The sequence below is a fragment of the Panthera pardus genome, unplaced genomic scaffold, assembly GCF_024362965.1.
Source record: "Panthera pardus isolate Hobbes unplaced genomic scaffold, ASM2436296v1 HiC_scaffold_16, whole genome shotgun sequence".
Lineage (NCBI taxonomy): Eukaryota > Metazoa > Chordata > Mammalia > Carnivora > Felidae > Panthera > Panthera pardus.
This window is the reverse complement of record NW_026526721.1, coordinates 116,519,235-116,538,549: the sequence shown is the minus strand read 5'-3', so window position 1 is coordinate 116,538,549 and position 19,315 is coordinate 116,519,235. Positions and strand designations below refer to the sequence as shown.

The following is a 19,315-nucleotide window of genomic DNA, read 5'->3' as shown; positions in this document are numbered from 1 at the left end:
AAAGAACTGATTTCTGTATGTTGATTTTATGTCCTGCAACTTTACTGAATTTGTTGATTAGTTCTAACAGTTTTTTATAGAAATCTGTAAAGTTTTCTGTATATAAGATTATGTCATCTACAGAGAAAGTTTTACTTGTTTCTTTCCAACATAAATGCCTTTTATTTCTTTTTCTTCCCTAACTGCTGTAGTTATTATTTCAAGTACTATGTTGAATGGTACTGGTGAAACTGGGCTCTATTGTCTTATTCCTGATCTTAGAGGAAAACCTTTCAACTGTTCACTGTTGAGTCTGATGTCAGCTGTGGGCTTGTCATATATGGTTTTTAAGATGTTGAGATAAATTCCATCCATACCCAACTAGTTGAGAGTTTTTATCACAAAAGTATGTCAGATTTTGTCTAATGCTTTTTCTGTATCTGTTGAAATGATCATATGATTTTTCTTTTTTCTTTTTACTAAGGTGGTATATCACATTTATTGATTTGCACATGTTGGAACAGGCTTTCATCTCTGGGATGAATTCCATTTGATCATAGGATGATTATTTTAATATGTTGTTTAATTTGGTTTGCTAATATTTTGCTGAGGATTTTTGCACCTATATTCAGCAGGGATATTGACTTCTAATTTTCTTTGTCTGTAGTGTCCCTGGTCTGGTTTTGGTATCAGGATAATGCTGGCCTTATAAAATGAATTTGGGAGTGTTCCTTGCTCTTCAATTTTTTGGAAGTTTGAGAAGAATTGTCACTAATTTTTTAAATGTTTGGCAGAATTTACCAATGAAACCATCTGACTCTGAGCTTTTCATTGTTGGAATGTGTTTGATTACTGATTCAGTCTCCTTTCTAGAAATTGGCTAATTCAAAGTTTCTATTTCTTTATGATTCAGTCTTGGTAGGTTGCATGTTTCTAGGAATTTATCCATTTTAGGTTATCTAACTGATGGCATATCATTATTCATGGTACTCTCTTATGATTTTCTGTATTGCTGTGGTATCAGTTGCAATGTCTCCTTCATTTCTGATCTGATTTATTTGTTTTCACTTTTTTTTTCCTTAAAAGTTTGTCAATTTTGCTTATCTTTTCAAAAACCCAGTTCAATTTTGCTGATATTTTCTATTGGTTTTCTGGCCTCTATTTCGCTTATTTCTCTCTGATCTTTGTTATTTTTTTTTTTCCTTCTAACTTTAGGCTTAGTTTGTTCTTCTTCTTTTTTTTTTTTAGTTCCTTTATGTGTATAGGATCTCTGTGTATTGGTATCTCTGTTCTGTTGGTTTCCATTTGAATGGAATATCTTTTACCATCCCTTCACTCTGAGTCTCAGCGTGTCTTTAAAGTGAGTCTTGGGGTGCCTGGGTGGCTCAGTTGGTTGAGTGACAACTTCAGTTCAGGTCATGATCTCACGGTTTGTGAGTTAGAGCCCCACGTCGGGCTTTGTGCTGACTGCTCAGAACCTGGAGCCTGCTTTGGATTCTGTGTCTCCCTCTGTTTCTGCCCCTCCCCCACTCCTGCTCTGTGTCTCTCTGTCTCAGAAATAAACATAAAAAAATTTTTTTTTTAAAGTGAGTCTCTTATTGGCAGCATATGCTGAGTTTTGTTTTTGTCCTTTCAGCACTTGATGTTTTTTGATTGGTCACTTTAACCATTTACATTTATACTATTGATGGATAAGGAATTTCTAATACCATCTTATTGTTTTCTGGCTATTTTATACTTCTCCTCTTGCTGTCATCCTTTGTGAATTGATGCTGTTCCATAGTGCTTTGCTCTGATTCCCTTTTCTTTATCGTTTGTGTATGTCGTGTAGGTGTTTGCTTTGTTGTTACCATGAGGCTTACATAAAACATCTTATAGCTATACCAGTCCATTTAAAACTGATAACAGCTTAACTTCAGTTGCATACAAAAATTCTACCCTTTTATTCCTCTCCCTCACATGTTTTTGACGTCATAATATACCTCTTTTTATATTGTGTATTCATTAACAAATTAGTTATTTTTAATCCTCTTGTCTTAACTTTTATACTGGAGTTAAGTGATTAACACACTATCATATTACAGTATTAGAGTATTGTGAATTTGATTATATACTTACCTTTACCAGTATGTTTTATATTTTCATAATTTTTCATGTTGCTAGTGTTCTTTCATTTCGGTTGGAAGAACTCCTTTCAGTTATTTCTCCTTCATTTCTGAAGGACACCTTTTTCAAGTAAAGTATTCCTGGTTGGCAATATTTTTCTTTCTGCATTTTGAATATATCATCACACTCTATCCTGGGTTGCAAAGTTTCTGCTGAAAAGCTGTTGATAGACTTATGGTGGGGGTGGGGGATTCCCTTATGTATGAGATTTTTTTCTCTTGCTATTTTTATAATTATCTTTCAAAAATAAACAGTTTTTATGGTAGTGTGTCTTGGGGAAAATATTTGGAATTGGAATTTGGGGGGAACCTATGAGCTTTATGAACCTGGATGTCCAAATCTGTCCTCAGATTTGAGAAGTTCTTGGCCATTATTACTTTAAATAAGGAGTATGTCCTCTTCTTCCTTTCTTATATTTCTGGGACTCCAGCAATATTTGGAGTGCACCTTTTAATGGTTTCATATAGTTCACATAATCTTCTTTCATTCTTTTTTCTTTGTTCCCTTCTGACTGGATCATTTCAAATACTTGTTTGACACCACAGATTCTTTCTTCTGCTTGATCAAGTTCTCTATTGATGCTTTGTATTGCATCTTTCATTCCATTCACTGGAATGGATTCTTCAGCCCCTCGTTTCTGTTTGGGTCTTTTTTATGTTTCTATCTTTCTGTGAAACTTCTCATTTGTTCATGAATTGTTTTGCTAATTTCATTGAATCATCTTTGTGTGTTTTCTTGTGGTTCACTGAGCTTTCTTAAAGCAACTCTGTTGAATCTTCATTAGGCAAAAAACAGATCTCCGTTTTTGAGCATTTGGTTATTGGAAAATTATTGTGTTCCTTTGGTGCTCTCATGTTTTCTTGATTTTTATGTTTCATGAAGTTTTGCACTGCTGTCTTTACATTGAAGAAACAATCAACTCTGTAGTCTTTATTGCCTGGCTTTTGGAAGAAATACATTCTGTCAGCCCAACTAGGGCAAAGCCAGGCCAGGTGCTGAGAGCCTCCTGTTTGCTTTCCCTAGGACAGAGCTGAATGCTCAAGTCTGTGCAATTTTTTTCCCGTTCTGCATAGTTGGGCCTGCAGAACCAGCCATCTGTTGGGCGTATGAACACAGAGATGGCCATGGGGAGGGAATATGTATTTGTGAGGCACACGGAGTGTTAGGGGTGCCTGTAAGCCAGGTGGGGGGATCTGCAGGGGAGGCATCCCCAGCGGCTTATGGATGGTCTACAGATGGAGTCTGTGACAGAGCTGGTAGGATCCATGTCCTTTGGTGCCCTCCCAGAGCCCTAGATGCATTCTCTGAGCTGCGTCCTCATCGTCCCATTCAGTATTCAGGGTAGAGTGAGAAAGAAGTGGGTCTCTTCTTCACATCTGGGGAAACTGATACTTGCCCACATATTCAACTTCCCTCCATGCAGAGATCATGAACCAAAAAGGTGTCTTGGCAATGAGCTCTGCTGCCTTGGGGGAAGGGGAAGGGTGATGTGGATAAAGTGAAGCTATTGTTCTTACCCTCTTTAGTGTGTTTAATCTCTGATTTTTTTTTTCTCCAGAGGTATGCTGGAATATCTCTGCTGGACCCCTGGACTTCACAAAGGTACTCTCATATATAGGGGACTGTCAAAACCAGTCTTCTTTGGGGAATGTGGTAGAAAACTCTGGTTTTGTCACTGAATAATATTATTCTCCCTCATCACAGTTTTACAGACAAAAAATATGAGCCTTAAAAAGTTTTGTTGTCATTAAGATTTATAAATAGAGGAGCTAGAAAGAGAACCCAGGTATCCAGAAGACAAATAGCAAGAGTCATTGAGATGGATCAAGGAATGGAGTGGGTAGTATGGATGGAGAGAATGCATCAGGGCAGAAAAGAGGTGGCTCATGGAGAATCAGTTATATTTTATATATGTGGCTAATTAGAAGTCAGAAATAAAAGATTTGTGACTCAGGAGCTCTGATGTTTATTTTCCTGTTCTCTAGATAGAAATATAAAGGTCTGCTTCCTTCTTTGGATACTGAGCACCTCAGTGGGATCTCAGAGATTTGTCCTAAGCCCAGGAACCCAGGCATCCTCTCCAAAAAGGCAACCATATTTTCCCTTATATCAGAAGAGCAGCAGTAAAGCCTCAGCAAATTTATAGATCCCTTTTCCTAACGACTACAGTTTCCTAATATGTTATAACATCTCTGTTGGGCCACAAAGAGGACCATAGACATAAAAAGAGGGCAGAAGTCATTTATGGTGACTGAGAACTGGAAACTGCACGTGAAATTGCTACCTGGAAGGTGAATTAGAAGAGGCTTGATCCTCTGTGTGGCCCCCACATCCACAGTCTCTCAAAATTGTTGTGAGGAAGAGATAGGATGCCCGAGCAGTCACAACAAATAAACCTTCCATTCAGAACTTTGAAGCTAATTAGTTCTATGAATGCTTAGATGTGTACCAGGATATAAAGCTGATGGTTCTCCCACACGGCTGGTCCCCACAGTCCCAATATTGGTTTATTTTTTGCACCTTGTGCAAGGGGATGCTGTTGAGAAGTCCCCCTTAATAAGCCTTCATCCTGATTAGCACACTGAAAATCTCTCCATTTTCTGGGTCAGGAAGGTGCCAACGAATATCCCAGAACTATACCCTGTTGGCCCTAGTAACCTGAGTCATAGGTTGCAAAAAACTGAAACAAATAAATGATTAAAACAAATATAGAGACATTGTGTCTGACTTAAATTCTAGTATATCCAGTTTTGAAAGAGACATGTTACCTCTTCACAAACCCCTTTATCCAGAGCTGCCCTCTTAATTTCCTTCTTTTTCAGTCATTGAAAACAATAAGCCATGTTTCCTACTTATATAAAATTATCATGTATATAGAAACCTCGAAAACCAAACTTGCTAAAGGGCTATCTTCATACCATGAGCTGTATCTTAACCATCTTAAAAACATTAGAATCTCAGTTTTCTTACCTATAAAATATACTTTCGGGTTTCATCTAGTTATACAATTCTACAGGTGTGCATATACTCTCAAATACTGCTTTTTGAACACTAAAGGAAATTCAGTTATTCCTGTGTTGGTATGTAGAAATCAACCTGAATTAAAAATATGAGTTCACGGGTGCCTAGGTGGCTCAGTCAGTTAAGCCTCTGACTTCGCTCAGGTGATGATCTCACAGTTTGTGAGTTCGAGCCCCGTGTCGGGCTCTGTGCTGACAGCTCAGAGCCTGGAGCCTGCTTCGGATTCTGTGTCTCCCTCTCTCTGTTCCTCCCCTGCTCACTCTCTGCCTCTCTCTCTCTCTCAAAATTAAAAGCTAAAAAAAGCAAAAAAAACAAAAAAAACAAAAAAAACTTTTAATAAAATTATGAGTTCACAATTTTAGATAAAACTTTAAGACAAGTAAAATTGAGGAAACAAAAATACGAAAGTGAAACTATGGCGTGTGTAAGTTGTTCAGTAAGTATACACATATATATAATTATCATTTGAATCAAATATCAAAACCTAAACTTATGTCACAAATATACATTGTAGTATAGGAGAGCACTTATTTCCTCAATGTGGGAAACACTAGTATATCCAATACCAAGACTGAGTAACATTACTTTTTTTAATTGTCTCAGAGCATTTTCTGCAGCATCTGAAATTCACAAGAAATGCTTACAGTGTAACATCATTCTGAGTTGAGAATCAATGGTGCATTAACAATAAACAGTAGTAATGGTAAAACATGCTTATTTAATCCTGACAAAAACCTTAAAAAGAAGTAATTATTAGCCTAATTATAGAAATAGAGAAGTCAAAGTTTAGAGAGGTTTCATTAAGGTTTTTTCCAAAATCACACAGCTAGAAAATTCAGGAGCTGAAGTCAAATCCTGATCGTATTTTGATTTGAGAAGCAAACTGCTGTAGTTTTACCTATGTCTTACATCTCCTCATGTGACTGAATTTAATTATCTACCAGTAACGCTGAATTCCATAAGGCTACACGTGTTGCAGCAAATACTCGGCGACCAGAAGAGACAAATGACAAGCACTTGGGGAATCAGAAAAGATTTTATTTTGCACCGATGCCGGCCCAGCGGAGTGACCTCCAAAGGCTGAGCATCTGGCTCGGGTTTTACTGATCTTTTATAATATGTGCTTGGGGGTTGGGCAGACTAGTATCGTGGAGCTTCTGGTTCCTGGCTGCTGGCTGATGCAAGAGGCAAGCAAGATTGCAGAACCCAAAAGCATGCAAGGGGAGTAGCCGGCCTCGGATGTCTGGCTGCCCCTTTTTATTTGCGTTTACCAGCTTTCCTCCTCACAGAAGTCAATTATTCAGGAGACTTCTGTTAATAGATTGGTATGATGAATTCTCTAAATATCAACTCCCATAAAACTGAAGAGGCATGGAGGTAAATCTGGCATGATTTAACTGAAAATTAGATCAGTTCCACCCTTCACACATAGAGATTTGTGACCTATACAATAAAACAGAAGAGTGCCAAAAATCAGGTATGAAAAAAAAATAGGCCACTCATTAAATTACGTTTCATGGACCTTTGTTACTTTAAGCTGGAATCTTGACCTGAGTTTTATCACCTGGGAACACTGTCTGATCTTTTGGCAAAATTCCAGAAGACTTTGTTCCATAACTTGACCACAAGAGAAGACCTAGTTCATTTTATGTCTTTGGACATTATATAATTAACAAAGCGTGATAAGAGTCAACTCTTTCTCTTAAGGGTATGGTTGCTTTAATTATATACATCAACCTTTTCAGCAGGATAAGAAAATGTAATAAAATCAGCTATCAGTTTAAATCTGTTTCTATTGCTGGGAACATCCAGTTTTCTTACTTCAAATCCCATTCCTTGCCTATAGTCATAAAAAAAAAAAAAAACCATGATAAATACTGTTCACAAATATGCCAGGTATGGCAAAACTAGAGAGTCAATACCCCGCATATGAATACGTATTGCTACTTTTACAACAGCTGGCAGAGCAATTTTTTTCCATGTGATCCTGTTAATGTGAAACAAATTTAAATGAACAAACTCATTTATAAAATACAGGCTTATTATTGTTTCAGTTGACCTTCTTCTTCCTTAAGTTATTGTCTACTCTGCAACTAACATTTATTAAAATTTCAACATCAGATAGCTTTAAAAACTTCATAATTACACTTTCTCAAAAAGAATGCCACTTAAAATTTATTTTTAATGTATATTTATTTTTGAGAGAGAGATTGAGACAGAGCACAAGCAGGGGAGGGAGAGAGGGGAACACAGAATTGGAGGCAGGCTCAGGCTCCAAGCTGTCAGCACAGAGATGCACGTGGGGTTCAAACTCACTTGGGAGCTGCCAGATCATAACTTGAGCTGAAGTCGGACACTTAACTGACACCCCATCTAGTAAAAATAATGTTTTAAGAAATTACAAAAAAGAAGAATACAAATAAAATTTTCTCTTTCTGTATCCAAGAAAAAGAAAAGGAGAAAAAGAGAAAGAAGAAGAAACAACGAAAAACAAAACAAAACAATTTAAACAAAAGCAAAAAAAGCAAAAAAACCCCTAAACCCAAAGAGATGAACTACCAAACACAATAATGAAACCCGAATAAAGTTACATCCAGTTTCCGCTGGCATTCAAACTATAAAGCACTCTATATTCCATACACTAAGCAGGTGAAGAGACTTGCGGGGTGGTCTTCTAGGGTGCTTGGAGGGCCCAGTTGGGTGGGGTGTGGTGTAAGGGCTCCATTCTCCACTAGGTGGCACTGGTGAGCTTACCGGGTGGTTAGATGTGTCGCACGCACGCATCTGTGGGCATGTGCAGGAGAGGTGAAAATGGTGTCACCCAGCTTCCTGGTTTCTGACTCAGGAACTCTGAGCTCTCATTGAGCTGCAATCAAGCACCCATCATTTGTCTCGGGCTTCTGTCCACTCTCCTCTTCTCCACTGTCCAGCCCAAGGCGTCAGCCTGCCAGGTGGCACTCCCTCCTGAATTTTATCTCAGATGGAGCTATGTTTGCAAACTCCTTGTTTCTGAGAGTCCTGCGGCTTGGACCTGCTCCAACCCTCTGGGGAAGGGTCTCACTGAGCAATGGCTGGGTGCTGACCAGCCCCAGAAAACTTCCTGCGATTGCACAGAGGCAAATTTTAGAGATTACGGTGAATCATAACGCAGAGCAGGCGCCAGTTTTCACTGCATTCTGGCATCTTTGCTCCAATACCAGCAAACGTGGCTGTTCCCCGCCCCTGGGTCTGCCTGACCTTTGCCTATGGGGAGCCCATAGGCCTCTACCAAATGCCCTCCAAGCAGGGGAACCGCTTCTCCCCATGTGGCTCCCCCCCTCCCCCCCCCCCCCCCCCCCCCGCCTGACCCCTGGGACCTCACTGCCTGCTCCTGGGGATTTGCCCTTCCTCCCCACCAGAGCACCGCCAGGTATTGAGCTCCATAATTTCTGACTCTGCGGTCCCCTGTTTATAGAGTCCTAATGGTATTGAAACCCTGTCCTTTCTTCCTGTCAGTGGTTTTGGAGAACACATTTCTTGTTCAGTCCCTTGTGTGTATTTCCATTCTTTTTCTTTCTCTCTAGCTACTTTCCAGGGGAGTGCTTTTCCTGTATTCTCCCAACGTGCTGCACTCTACCCCCACCCCCTTTCTCTGTCCTCTCTCTACAAAACAGCTCCCTACCCTCCACGGCTTCTCTCTCCCCCAGTTCACCTCTCTGCACCGCATACCTACCACATCCTGTGGCTCAAGTAATGCAGATTGTTGTATTAGTCCTCAAATCCCTAGGTGTGCAACACTTTTTGCTGCTGATCCAGCTGTATTTCAGGGATGAGAGAAAGATGATAACTTCCATGCTGCTCTGCCGTCTTGGCCCCTCCCCCCCAAATTTGACAAACTTCTAAAGTTTTATTTTGACATCCATGTTTCTTGTTACCGTGATTTAAATTGTTTGCTTCCAAAACAAAACAAATAAAAAAAATCTAAAATAGATAAAGATACCTGGTAATACTAGAGACTAATTCATTTTAACAAGACATTAAATGTCCTGCTGTGGCATGCTCTTCCCCATTGCCTGCTGTATGGTCCATGGTTAAAAGACACATATTAAAAGGCAGGGACCAAGTAAAAATAATATTCAAGAGAAAATACACTGTCAAGCAAATTTGAAAGGAATTTTTGATATGAAAATATTGAGCAATTTTTCACCCATATATGGGTTAGTAGACTAGGAGAAGCCAATAAACAGATAAAAAATATCCATGCAAATGATTCTGGTAAAGGTAAGCATTACCAGCCAGGAAAAAGATAACAATATATTTATTTTTAATTTTTTAAATTATTATTTACTTGTTGAGAGAGAGAGAGAGAGAGCGGGGGAGGGATAGAGAGAGAGGAAGACACAGAATCCAAAGCAGGCTCCAGGCTCCCAGCTGTCAGCCCAGAGCCCAATGCAGGGCTGGAAACCATCAATCATGAGGTCATGACTTAAGCCAAAGTCAGTTGCTCAACTGACTGAGCTACCCAGGTGCCCCAAAAGTTAACAATTTATTGCTATTAGAGTGCTTATTTATGTAAAATATAATTAGACATCTCTCACTCTATACTTAAAAAAAATCAGTTCCAAGTGGACTAATGACCTATGAAAAACAAACCTGCAAAACAAAAGCAAACACCTCAAAAATGCAGACCATGAAAAAGAATTGATAAATATGGCTATTCAAATTTCTGCACACACACAAAAAGACATCATAAATAACCTGAAATAAAAGCCCCAATCTGGGAGAAGATATTTGCAATGCATATAGCTTATAATAGATTGGTAACTGAAGGGGCCCCTGGATGGCTCAGTTAAACTTCTGACTTCAGCTCAGGTCATGATCTCATGGTTCATGAGTTCGAGCTGGTGTCGGGCTCTGTGCTGACAGTTCAGAGCCTGGAGCCTGCTTCACATTCTGTGTCTCCCTCTCTCTCTCTTCCCCTCCCCTGCTCACTCTCTCTCTCTCTCTCAAAAATAAACATTAAGGGGCGCCTGGGTGTCTCAGTCGGTTAAGCGCCCGACTTCAGCTCAGGTCACGATCTCCCGGTCGGTGAGTTTGAGCCCCGCGTCGGGCTCTGGGCTGATGGCTCAGAGCCTGGAGCCTGCTTCCGATTCTGTGTCTCCCTCTCTCTCTGCCCCTCCCCCGTTCATGCTCTGTCTCTCTCTGTCTCAAAAATAAATAAAACGTTAAAGAAAAAAAAAAATTTAAATAAACATTAAAAAAAAAGTAGATTGTTAACTGAAAAATAACTCCAAATCAATAAGAAAAAAGATAAGCAAACCAATAGAAACAAAAGGCTCAAGTATGTAAAAAGATAATTAATATTACAGAAAATATGAACATTCAACAAACAAATGAAAATCCGTTTGGGGCACCTGGGTGGCTCAGTCGGTTAAACGTCGGACTTCAGCTCAGGTCATGAACTCACAGTTTGTGAGTTCGAGCACTGCGTTGGGCTCTGTGCAAACAGCTTGGAGCGTGGAGCCTGCTTTGGATTCTGTGTCTCCTTCTCTCTCTGCCCCTCCCCCACTTGTGCTCTGTCTCTCAAAAATAAATAAATGTAAAAAAAATTTTTTTTAAAGTATGTTCAACCTCACTAGAAATCTCATAAATGCAAATTAAAACGATGAGATTCCTTATTAAAAATATCAGTTGAGGGGTGCCTGGGTGGCTCAGTCAGTTAAGCGTCCGACTTCGAGTCAGGTCACGATCTCATAGTTCGTGAGTTTGAGCCCCGTGTCGGGCTCTGTGCTGACAGCTCAGAGCCTGGAGCCTGCTTCACATTCTGTGTCTCCCTCTCTCTCTGCCCCTTCACTGCTCTTGCTGTGTCTCTCTCTGTCTCAAAAATAAATAAACATTAAAAAAAATTTTTTTAAATAAAAAAAAATCAGTTGAGAAAAACCGACAATATCAAGATGTGGTGGGTATGTAATGCAATAGCACTGCTCATACAATACTGATAGAACAGTAAATTGGTATGACTGACTGGAGAGCAATGTTACAATATCTCATGATAATGAAAACGTTCGTACTTTTAATGTTTATTTATTTTTGAGACAGAGACAGGATGTGAGTGGGTTAGGGGCAGAGAGAGAGGGAGACACAGAATCCGAAACAGGCTCCAGGCTCTGAGCTGTCAGCAGAGCCCAATGCGGGGCTCCAACCCACAAGCTGTGAGATCATGACCTGAGCTGAAGATGGACACTCAACTGACTGAGCCACCCAGGCGCCCCAACACTCATACTTTTAGAACAACTAATTACTATTATTAGGAATAGCCCCAGAGAACCTCTTCCATATGTATACAAGGAAATATGCACATACATAAATATTCTGGAAGATTGATTGTAGAGGAAAGTTAGTGTATTAGGATTCTCCAGAGAAACAGAATAAGGGAGAGGAAGGGTGGAAGGGGAGGATGAGAGAGTGGGGGAAAAAAAGGGATTTTAAGGAACTTGGTTCACATGATCACAGAAGCTGACAAGTCCAAAATCTGTAGGGTAGTCTGACAGAGCGGAGACCCAGGAAGATATGATACTGCAGTCTGAGTCTGAAAGTGCTATGTTGTCATAATTCTCTTTTCTTTGAGAGAGCGTTGATCATTTTTAATTAAGGCCTTCAACTGATTGGATGTGACCCACCAATATTATGAAGGGTAATTGGCTTTAGTCAAAGTCTATCGATTTAAATGTTAATCTCACCTAAAAAATACCATCACAGAATCATGTAGAATAATGTTTGATCAAATAGCTGAGTACCTAGGCCTAGCCAAGTTAACATAATGTCAGCTATCATAGTTAACAACAACCAAAATGCCCGTCCAGAACAGAATAGGTAAATACATGGTATTATATTCATACAATAGAGTTACTCTATATAACCAAAAGAATGCATAAACCAGAGCTACAAATATCAACATTGGCAAGGTATGAAAGAAAATAGTAATGAAAAATAATTTCAGTTGCAGAAGGTATATATAGCATGCCATTTATATGCTCTTAAGACACATGAAAAGTAATATTCTATGTTCCACACACACACACACACACACACACACACACACACAAAATGGGAAGAATAATGGCCCCACAGAAATGTCCATATTTTAAACCCAATGTTATGTTACACAGCAAGGGTGAATTAAGTTGCAGATAGAATTAAAGTTGCTAATCAAGTAACCTTAAAATAGGGACATTATCCCTGATTATCCAGGATGGTACAGTGTAATCCCCAGGGTCCTTTAAATTTGGGAGAGCAAAGCAGAATTGGAGTCAGAGATAGAAATATTGTAATGGAAGCATTTGCTGGTTTTAGATGGAAAGAAATTCTGAGTCAAGGAATCTCGGTAGCCTGTGAAGATGGAAAAGGCAAGGAGGATTCTACTCTAGTGCCTCCAGAAAGAAGGAAGCTCTTTCAGTATCAGTCTTGATTTTGATCTGGTATATGAGTCTGTTTAGGGTACTATAACAAAATACCACAGACTAGAAGTCTTAAACACAGAAATATATTTGCTCATAGTCCTCAAGACTGGAAGTTCAAGATCAAGGTGCCAACATGATTGGTTTCAGTTGGGAGCTCTCTTTCCGACTTGTAGATGTCCCCTTTTGTGTATGTCCTCACAAGGCCTTCCCTTGGTGCGTGTGCACGAGAAGACACTAATCCAATCAGATCAGCATCCTTTATGCTTATTTAACCTTAATTACTTCCTTAGAATAATTAAGTTATATTGGTGTTAGGGTTTCAACATGATTTTTGTGGAAACACAAACATTCAATTGATGCCTACTAAGACTCATTTCAGACTTTTGACCTCCAGAACTATAAGATAGCAAATTTGTATTGTTTAAAGCCCTTGAGGTTTTTTTTCAGTGGTTCGTTATAGCAGCAATAGTAGACTAATATCGGTTTGGGATCTGGAAGTGGGGTGCTACTGCCACAAATACCTAAAAATGTAGAAGTAGTTTTAGGATTTGGAAATGGGTAGAAGCTGGAAGAATTTTGAGGAGTGTGAGAAACAGCCAAAATTGCCTTAAGTAGATTGTTCCCAGAAATTTGGATATTAGGGACTCCACTGTCAGTACTCAGAAGGAAGTGAGGAACATGGTAGAGAAAGTATGTACCATTTTAGAGAACATCTCCATAATCATGAACAGACTGATGGTAGAAATATGGATTTAAAGGCAGCAAAGGGGAGGGTTCAAATGAAAACAAACAATAGAAACTAGAGGGAAGGGGATATTTGTTGTATTATGTCAGAAAGCTTAGCTGAACTGTATCCTACAGTAACTGTACAGTTACTGTCTTTTTTTTTTTTTTAATTTTTGAGAGAGAAAGAGAGACACAGAGCATGAGCAGAGGAGAGGGGCAGAGAGAGAGGGAGAGAATCCCAAGTCGGCTCCACACTGAATGGAGCTCAAAGTGGAGCTTGGTCCTACCACCTTGGGATCATGACCCGAGCCAAAATCAAGAATCTGACCCTCGACCGACTGAGCCACCCAGGTACCCCAGTATAAATTACTATCTTTTTTAAAATTAGTATCTCACAGGGAGTTACTTTGAGACAGTGTAATACAGTATAATACAGCAGCATAGGAATACCACAAGTTTTTACCACTGATTTTAGCAGCCGTTCATGTTTTCTTACGGGAATCGAATTCTTATGATGAGAACTGGCAAATGGTGATTTTCTAATTCCATTATTTCTTCTACATTTTTTTTAAGTTGGCTTCTGCAAAAACTAACTTTCCTTCCTTCTTTCTCTCTTCCATTCCTTTCTTTTCTTTTTTGGAGCAGAAAAGTTCTTGGGGAGCCTTGAATCATAGTTAAAAAATGCCTTCTTACTCTAGCTACTGGATTAAATGGTGATTTTTGTTTTCATTGTCGTAGAATAATAATTAAAGGGAGTCAAGATAAACACACTAATGAACTTGAATTATGAGGAGGACATCCCTTATTCTGCTTCTAACTGGAATCATTAGGTATCTCTACTTGTTCGTTATCTTTTGACCAAAAGTTGCTGTCAGCCCTCCTCCCCAGCACCCTATCACCCATCAACTCCCCTCCCGTAAACACACCCAGACACAACAGCTCTGAGATTTCTAGCCAGTCCTGAGCTCTCTGGGAATGCCTGTGGTGCTTGATAGCTAGCTTGGAAAGCCCTCCCCTTCTGGACCTGGCACAAATAATGCCACTAGGAAACAGCGAGGCAAATCCCCTCTTTTTACCTGGGATGCTGTGTGTACCAATTCTAAACTGAACGTGAGCGTTTCGGTTACCTCTCATTGTTGGGATCCGACATGGGGGAATTATTTGGACTATAATGGATAGTGGTGTTGTTAGGGTTCTACTGAAGATGAACAGGAATCCTTCCCCAAGTCCTTATTTTCCTAAACACACTTTTCCTTTGCAGCAGCTAAATTGTGGGCTGGACATCTCCTCTCACTCAATCCAGGCTTTCTTACAAAACACAGTATGAAAATTTCTTTGTTTCGGACAGGTAGAAATCTTAGTTTATAGCCCTGGTATGAATTTATGCTTTTGCTCCTTTTAAAGGAGAATTTGTAAGGGTAGAGGTGGTAAATGTGTAAGGTTCAGAATACCATCGAAATTGATTGTTCACAGTTTGTTTAAAAACAAAAATCAAATATGCAAAGAAATATATCAATAATTTTTAATTCAGTTGTTTGATTGTTCATGTAAATAACAGACAGTTACTGCAGTTTCTACTCAGATGGAATATATACGTTCTAATACCTGAGTGCTCTCCTAACTATCATGCTCTGTGAAAGACAGAATGAATACAGGAGCTAAGCATTCCACGTGTAAATAATTACTTCAAAAATTATAACAGTCCTCCAGTTCTATAATGAATTTTTAAATGTGTCCTTCTTTAGGACATGTCTTTTTCAGAAAATCATAAAAAAATCAGTAATTTATTTTCTTATCAATAATGAAAATTTTTTTATAGTAGCAGATTAGCTTACAAAAGAAGTTTAATATACTGTGACTTGCTGAACAAAAGACAAATACACGTTTTATTTTTCTTTGGTAATATGAATATTAAGTGTTAGTTTAACATAACTGTAAAGGAAACAAATTATATTCATTTTTAACTTGTTTGAACATACATTATTTGGAAAATAACATAATTGTTATGTGTGAAATAAATTGGAACCATATTTAATAAAATGCACATTTATATTTTAAAATTAATAAGGACTTAATTTGGTGTAAAATTTGAAAATAAAACAGATTGTAGTTCAGAACAATTTGCCACAGGAAGTTTCGTGATTAAATGTAAAAAATTAACATGTCCTTTCTCTAAAATACACAAGGAAAAAGAAAATGTATAAAACAAAACAAAATGCATAAAAACATTTATAGGTAAGTGATATAGAAAATAAACTCTATAATTTGAAAAGTCATCGCATATACCAGGCATCACAGTAGAATTCACAAATGCTGGAAGTCATTTCAATAAAGAAGAGAAAACCAATTAGTTTTTCCTTGACAAAGTCCCAGTAAGTAGGCAGACTTCACACTTCCTGAGGCTTTCGTTGATCCCCTACCACACTCCTTCTTTTTATTCTGTGTTTCCACTCCTTTCAAAAAACATGAAATCCTAGATAAAAACAAAAATACAGAAATGAATTTTCAGCAACAAAGCACAGATCATAAATGGTAAGGGGTCTGGTGAAACATAACATATCTGCTTAAGAGAAAAATTGACCAAATAAGTAGATCTGGGAAAAGTTGATAGCTTTAGCCTTCCATTTTAACAGCAATTAAATCCTGTAATTCTATTCACTTATTGATTACCTGCATGCATTTACATTTAAAAAAAATTTTTTTAATGTTTATTTTTGAGACACAGCGAGACAGAGTGCAAGTGGGGGAGGGGCAGAGAGAGCTAGAGACACAGAATCTGAAATAGGCTCCAGGCTCTGAGCTGCCAGCACAGAACCTGATGCAGGGCTCAAACCCACGAACCGTGAGATCATGACCTGAGCCAAGGTAGGATGCTCAACCGACTAAACCACCCAGGCACCTTGCTCTGCATTCATTTAATTAATCCTCTGGTAATTTCTTTAAATTTCACTTTTTCACATGCCACTTAGAATATTCCTCTTTCAATCTTTCTTCCTTTCTCCTTCTCTAGTAATACAACTTTTCTTGAAAGCAGAATACACTGTACACATTTCAGATTTTTTTTAGAATGACAGCCATCTTAGAGGTAGCAGGCACCTTAGAGTTTTTGGGCCCAGTTTTATGATTTCTCCCGCAAACTGGTCCACCACGGTTTCTCCCAACTATCTTACTACATCAGTGTCTAACCAGACCCACTTCCCTATGATTTGCATCAAGTCCTATGGATTTTCTCTTATGTCTATCATTTTCCCTTATCTGTTCACAAAGAAAAAATTGAATTCTTATCACCATTCACTTGCAATTGCACTATTGCAATTTTACCTCTCGTCAATTCACTTCTCATCTAGGCACCAGGATTTATCTTCCTAATAAAATAACGCTTTTATTTATACCTAGTTTAAAACCAACCAAATAATTGTCAGTATCTTCCCAACAAGAAGTTGTCCAATATTTAGAAGTCCTTTAGAAGAGGCCCAATCTACCCCATAGTCATTTTCTGATAACCCCACCACAAATCCCAATCCCATTTTTCACCTATCCAAACACCCTGGACTAACCTCTCTTCCCTTCGCACACCAGATCTTTAGTGATGGTATATTTACCTTTGGTCAAATGGTTCCCTATGGTTAAGTTTTGATTTTACTTTTCATGTGAAATAAACAGTGAAAACACAATTTTTAAACAGAACTGTGGTTCTATTTTTAATTTATACAGAAAATATTGAGTCTATCCCCAATGAGATAGAATAGCAAAATAAAATCCCAAAGGCCACTCATCCAGCTTCAGTAATTAGTTAACATAACCTATCTTGGTTCATTAATTACTCCATCCCCTAGATCCCCCTGCCCTCACTCTCTTTATTTAAAAGTAAATCTTTGATATCATACCATTTTATACTGAAACACACTTCAGTGTGAACCCATAAAAATTTGGACTCTTGTTTTTATATAAGCCCAATATCATTAGGATATCTTGAAAAAAACAATAATCCATTAAAATATCATCAAATAGCCAATGTTCAGATTTCTCTTAAGTCCCTCTAAATGTTTTCTCAAATGGTTTTTTCAAATGGTTTGTTCAAATCAGTATCTAAATATGAGCTATAAATTACATTGAGTTGATGCCTCTTAAGTCTCTCTCTTATGATGTTATTTTTATCTTTTTATTTTCCCAACATTTGTTTGTTGAAATAACTGGATCCTTTTTCTGTATATTCTCTCACTTTCCACTTTTTGGGGATTGCACCCCCAATGTCAGTGTTTAAGATACTCATCTAGTGGCTCTAAAGCTTCCTTGCATATTGGAATCACCTGTCAGTTCTAAACAGATTGCAGGCCTGATCCCACTTGCCGAGATTTTGATTTACTATCTGGATGTAGTCTTGACCTAGGGAGTTTGGAAGCCATTCAGGTGTTTCTATTATGTTTCTATTATGCAGCTAGGGTTGGAGACCATTGTGAGCCCTTGAACTTGGCTGCATTGTGAGCTCCTTGAACTTGGAGCCACCTGGGGAGCTGTACAAACTTCTAATTCTGAGTTTCTAGTTTAGTTAAATTGGGCTATGGCCTGATATTTGTTTTTTGTCTGTTTTTTTTTTTTTTTTTGTCTTTTTTTTAAGTTTCCTAGCTGATTTGATGTGAAAGTAAGTTTGGAATCACTGCTCTGCCACACATAATTCCTCTCAAATGGCAGTTCCATCTAATGGCTTGACTAGTTATTTACTTCTTGCAGTTTACACTCCTGTAGTAGATGATTTAATCAATCCGGAGGAAATCTTGTTTTCCTGAGTCTATTCCATGTAAGCCCAGATTCAAGCCAAGTTTCTTTTCCAATGCACTGATTTCAACTTTTAAATAAAATTCCAAAGACCGAGGCCCTTCCTTATCACATGAGGTCCGTTTGTTATCATATGAAATTGCATAGACTCTCTAGAGAAACTAGTTACCTGTGAACCCAGAGTACCAGGAGAAAATGAAATTTAAGGGCTTGAATTAAATGGTGCCTCTTTGAATAAAGCCTATAAACTTAACAAGGTCATTTAAAAATGTACAGTTTACCAAACCATTTCAGAATGGTACTAGAGAAACCACCTAAACCCAAGATTATTACGGATAGACTCACAATGAGGAAACATGCACCAAGCATTACAGCTTTCATTTTCACATCAAGGTCTAAAGGGAACTGGATACCAAAGTTATCAGCATCTGTAAATGCCTCTCTCACAAAACCAGTCCACTGCTTGGAAATCTTGCCAACTATAGTTTCTTCATCAAGAGATTTAATCTAAAATGGGAAAAAAAAAGATTCTTAAAAAATTCTAGAAAAATGAAAACAAACTACCGTAAAAGTTGAAATAAGATGAAATACTCTATTAAAATTATGTACCATACTTAACTATGAACATTGTATCACTCATTACATATATATGGATTCCTGAATCTACTTTTACATGCATGAAAAACACCTTTGCTGTAGAGAACTTACATGAAAGTAGTTCTGCTTAAATATTTAACATTTCCTATTCTACATTATGATAGGTAGCAATAAATGAATTGATCTAAAACAAAATTTAGGCAGGAAAAGACACAGATATAAAATGTTTCTTAGATGAAATTTCTAGAAGCCATCAGGAAGGTACTAAACTAATCCCCCATGTTACTTTTGTTGTAAGAGAAGCACAGAGAGTTTACATAGGCTGAGCATTTAAATGTGAGGGAGGGTTCATCGCCACCATCAGCAGGAAAATGTGAAATGCATAGATCCTGGAAAAGAGGACTGGCAGTTTTGAGTAAAGGAAAAGTTAAGTAACCAATAAGTAACTTGATGGGATGCCCCGGGTCAAGGGATAGGTTAAGACTGGACAGTGGGGTGGATGGACAGTGAACAACAAGAAGGATACAAGATAAAAAGAGCTCTGAAGTAAAGTTGTTCTAATTTTACAATTCTGCCTGAGGAAAGCCCAGGGCCATTGTAAAGAGTTGAAC

General features: G+C 38.2%; 2 protein-coding genes across 3 annotated transcripts in view; both read right to left on the bottom strand.

Annotated features, from left to right (window-relative positions):
* LOC109260601 (phospholipid scramblase 1-like) overlaps window positions 1–4,530 on the bottom strand; it is a 30,760-nt gene extending 26,230 nt beyond the window's left edge. Inside the window, exon 1 of the mRNA XM_019438934.2 lies at window positions 4,430–4,530. The gene's annotated coding sequence lies outside the window, so the exon portion shown is untranslated. The remainder of the gene's footprint in view (window positions 1–4,429) is intronic.
* Window positions 4,531–14,839: 10,309 nt separating this feature from the next.
* Window positions 14,840–19,315, bottom strand: part of LOC109260613 (phospholipid scramblase 1-like) — a 30,918-nt gene continuing 26,442 nt past the window's right edge. For both annotated transcript variants that reach the window (XM_019438950.2, XM_053903735.1), the window contains 2 exons: window positions 18,453–18,614; window positions 14,840–15,804 (listed from right to left, as the gene is read on the bottom strand). In XM_019438950.2, coding sequence (XP_019294495.1) covers window positions 15,766–15,804; window positions 18,453–18,614 — 201 coding nt within the window. In that variant the 3' untranslated portion in view covers window positions 14,840–15,765. The remainder of the gene's footprint in view (window positions 15,805–18,452; window positions 18,615–19,315) is intronic.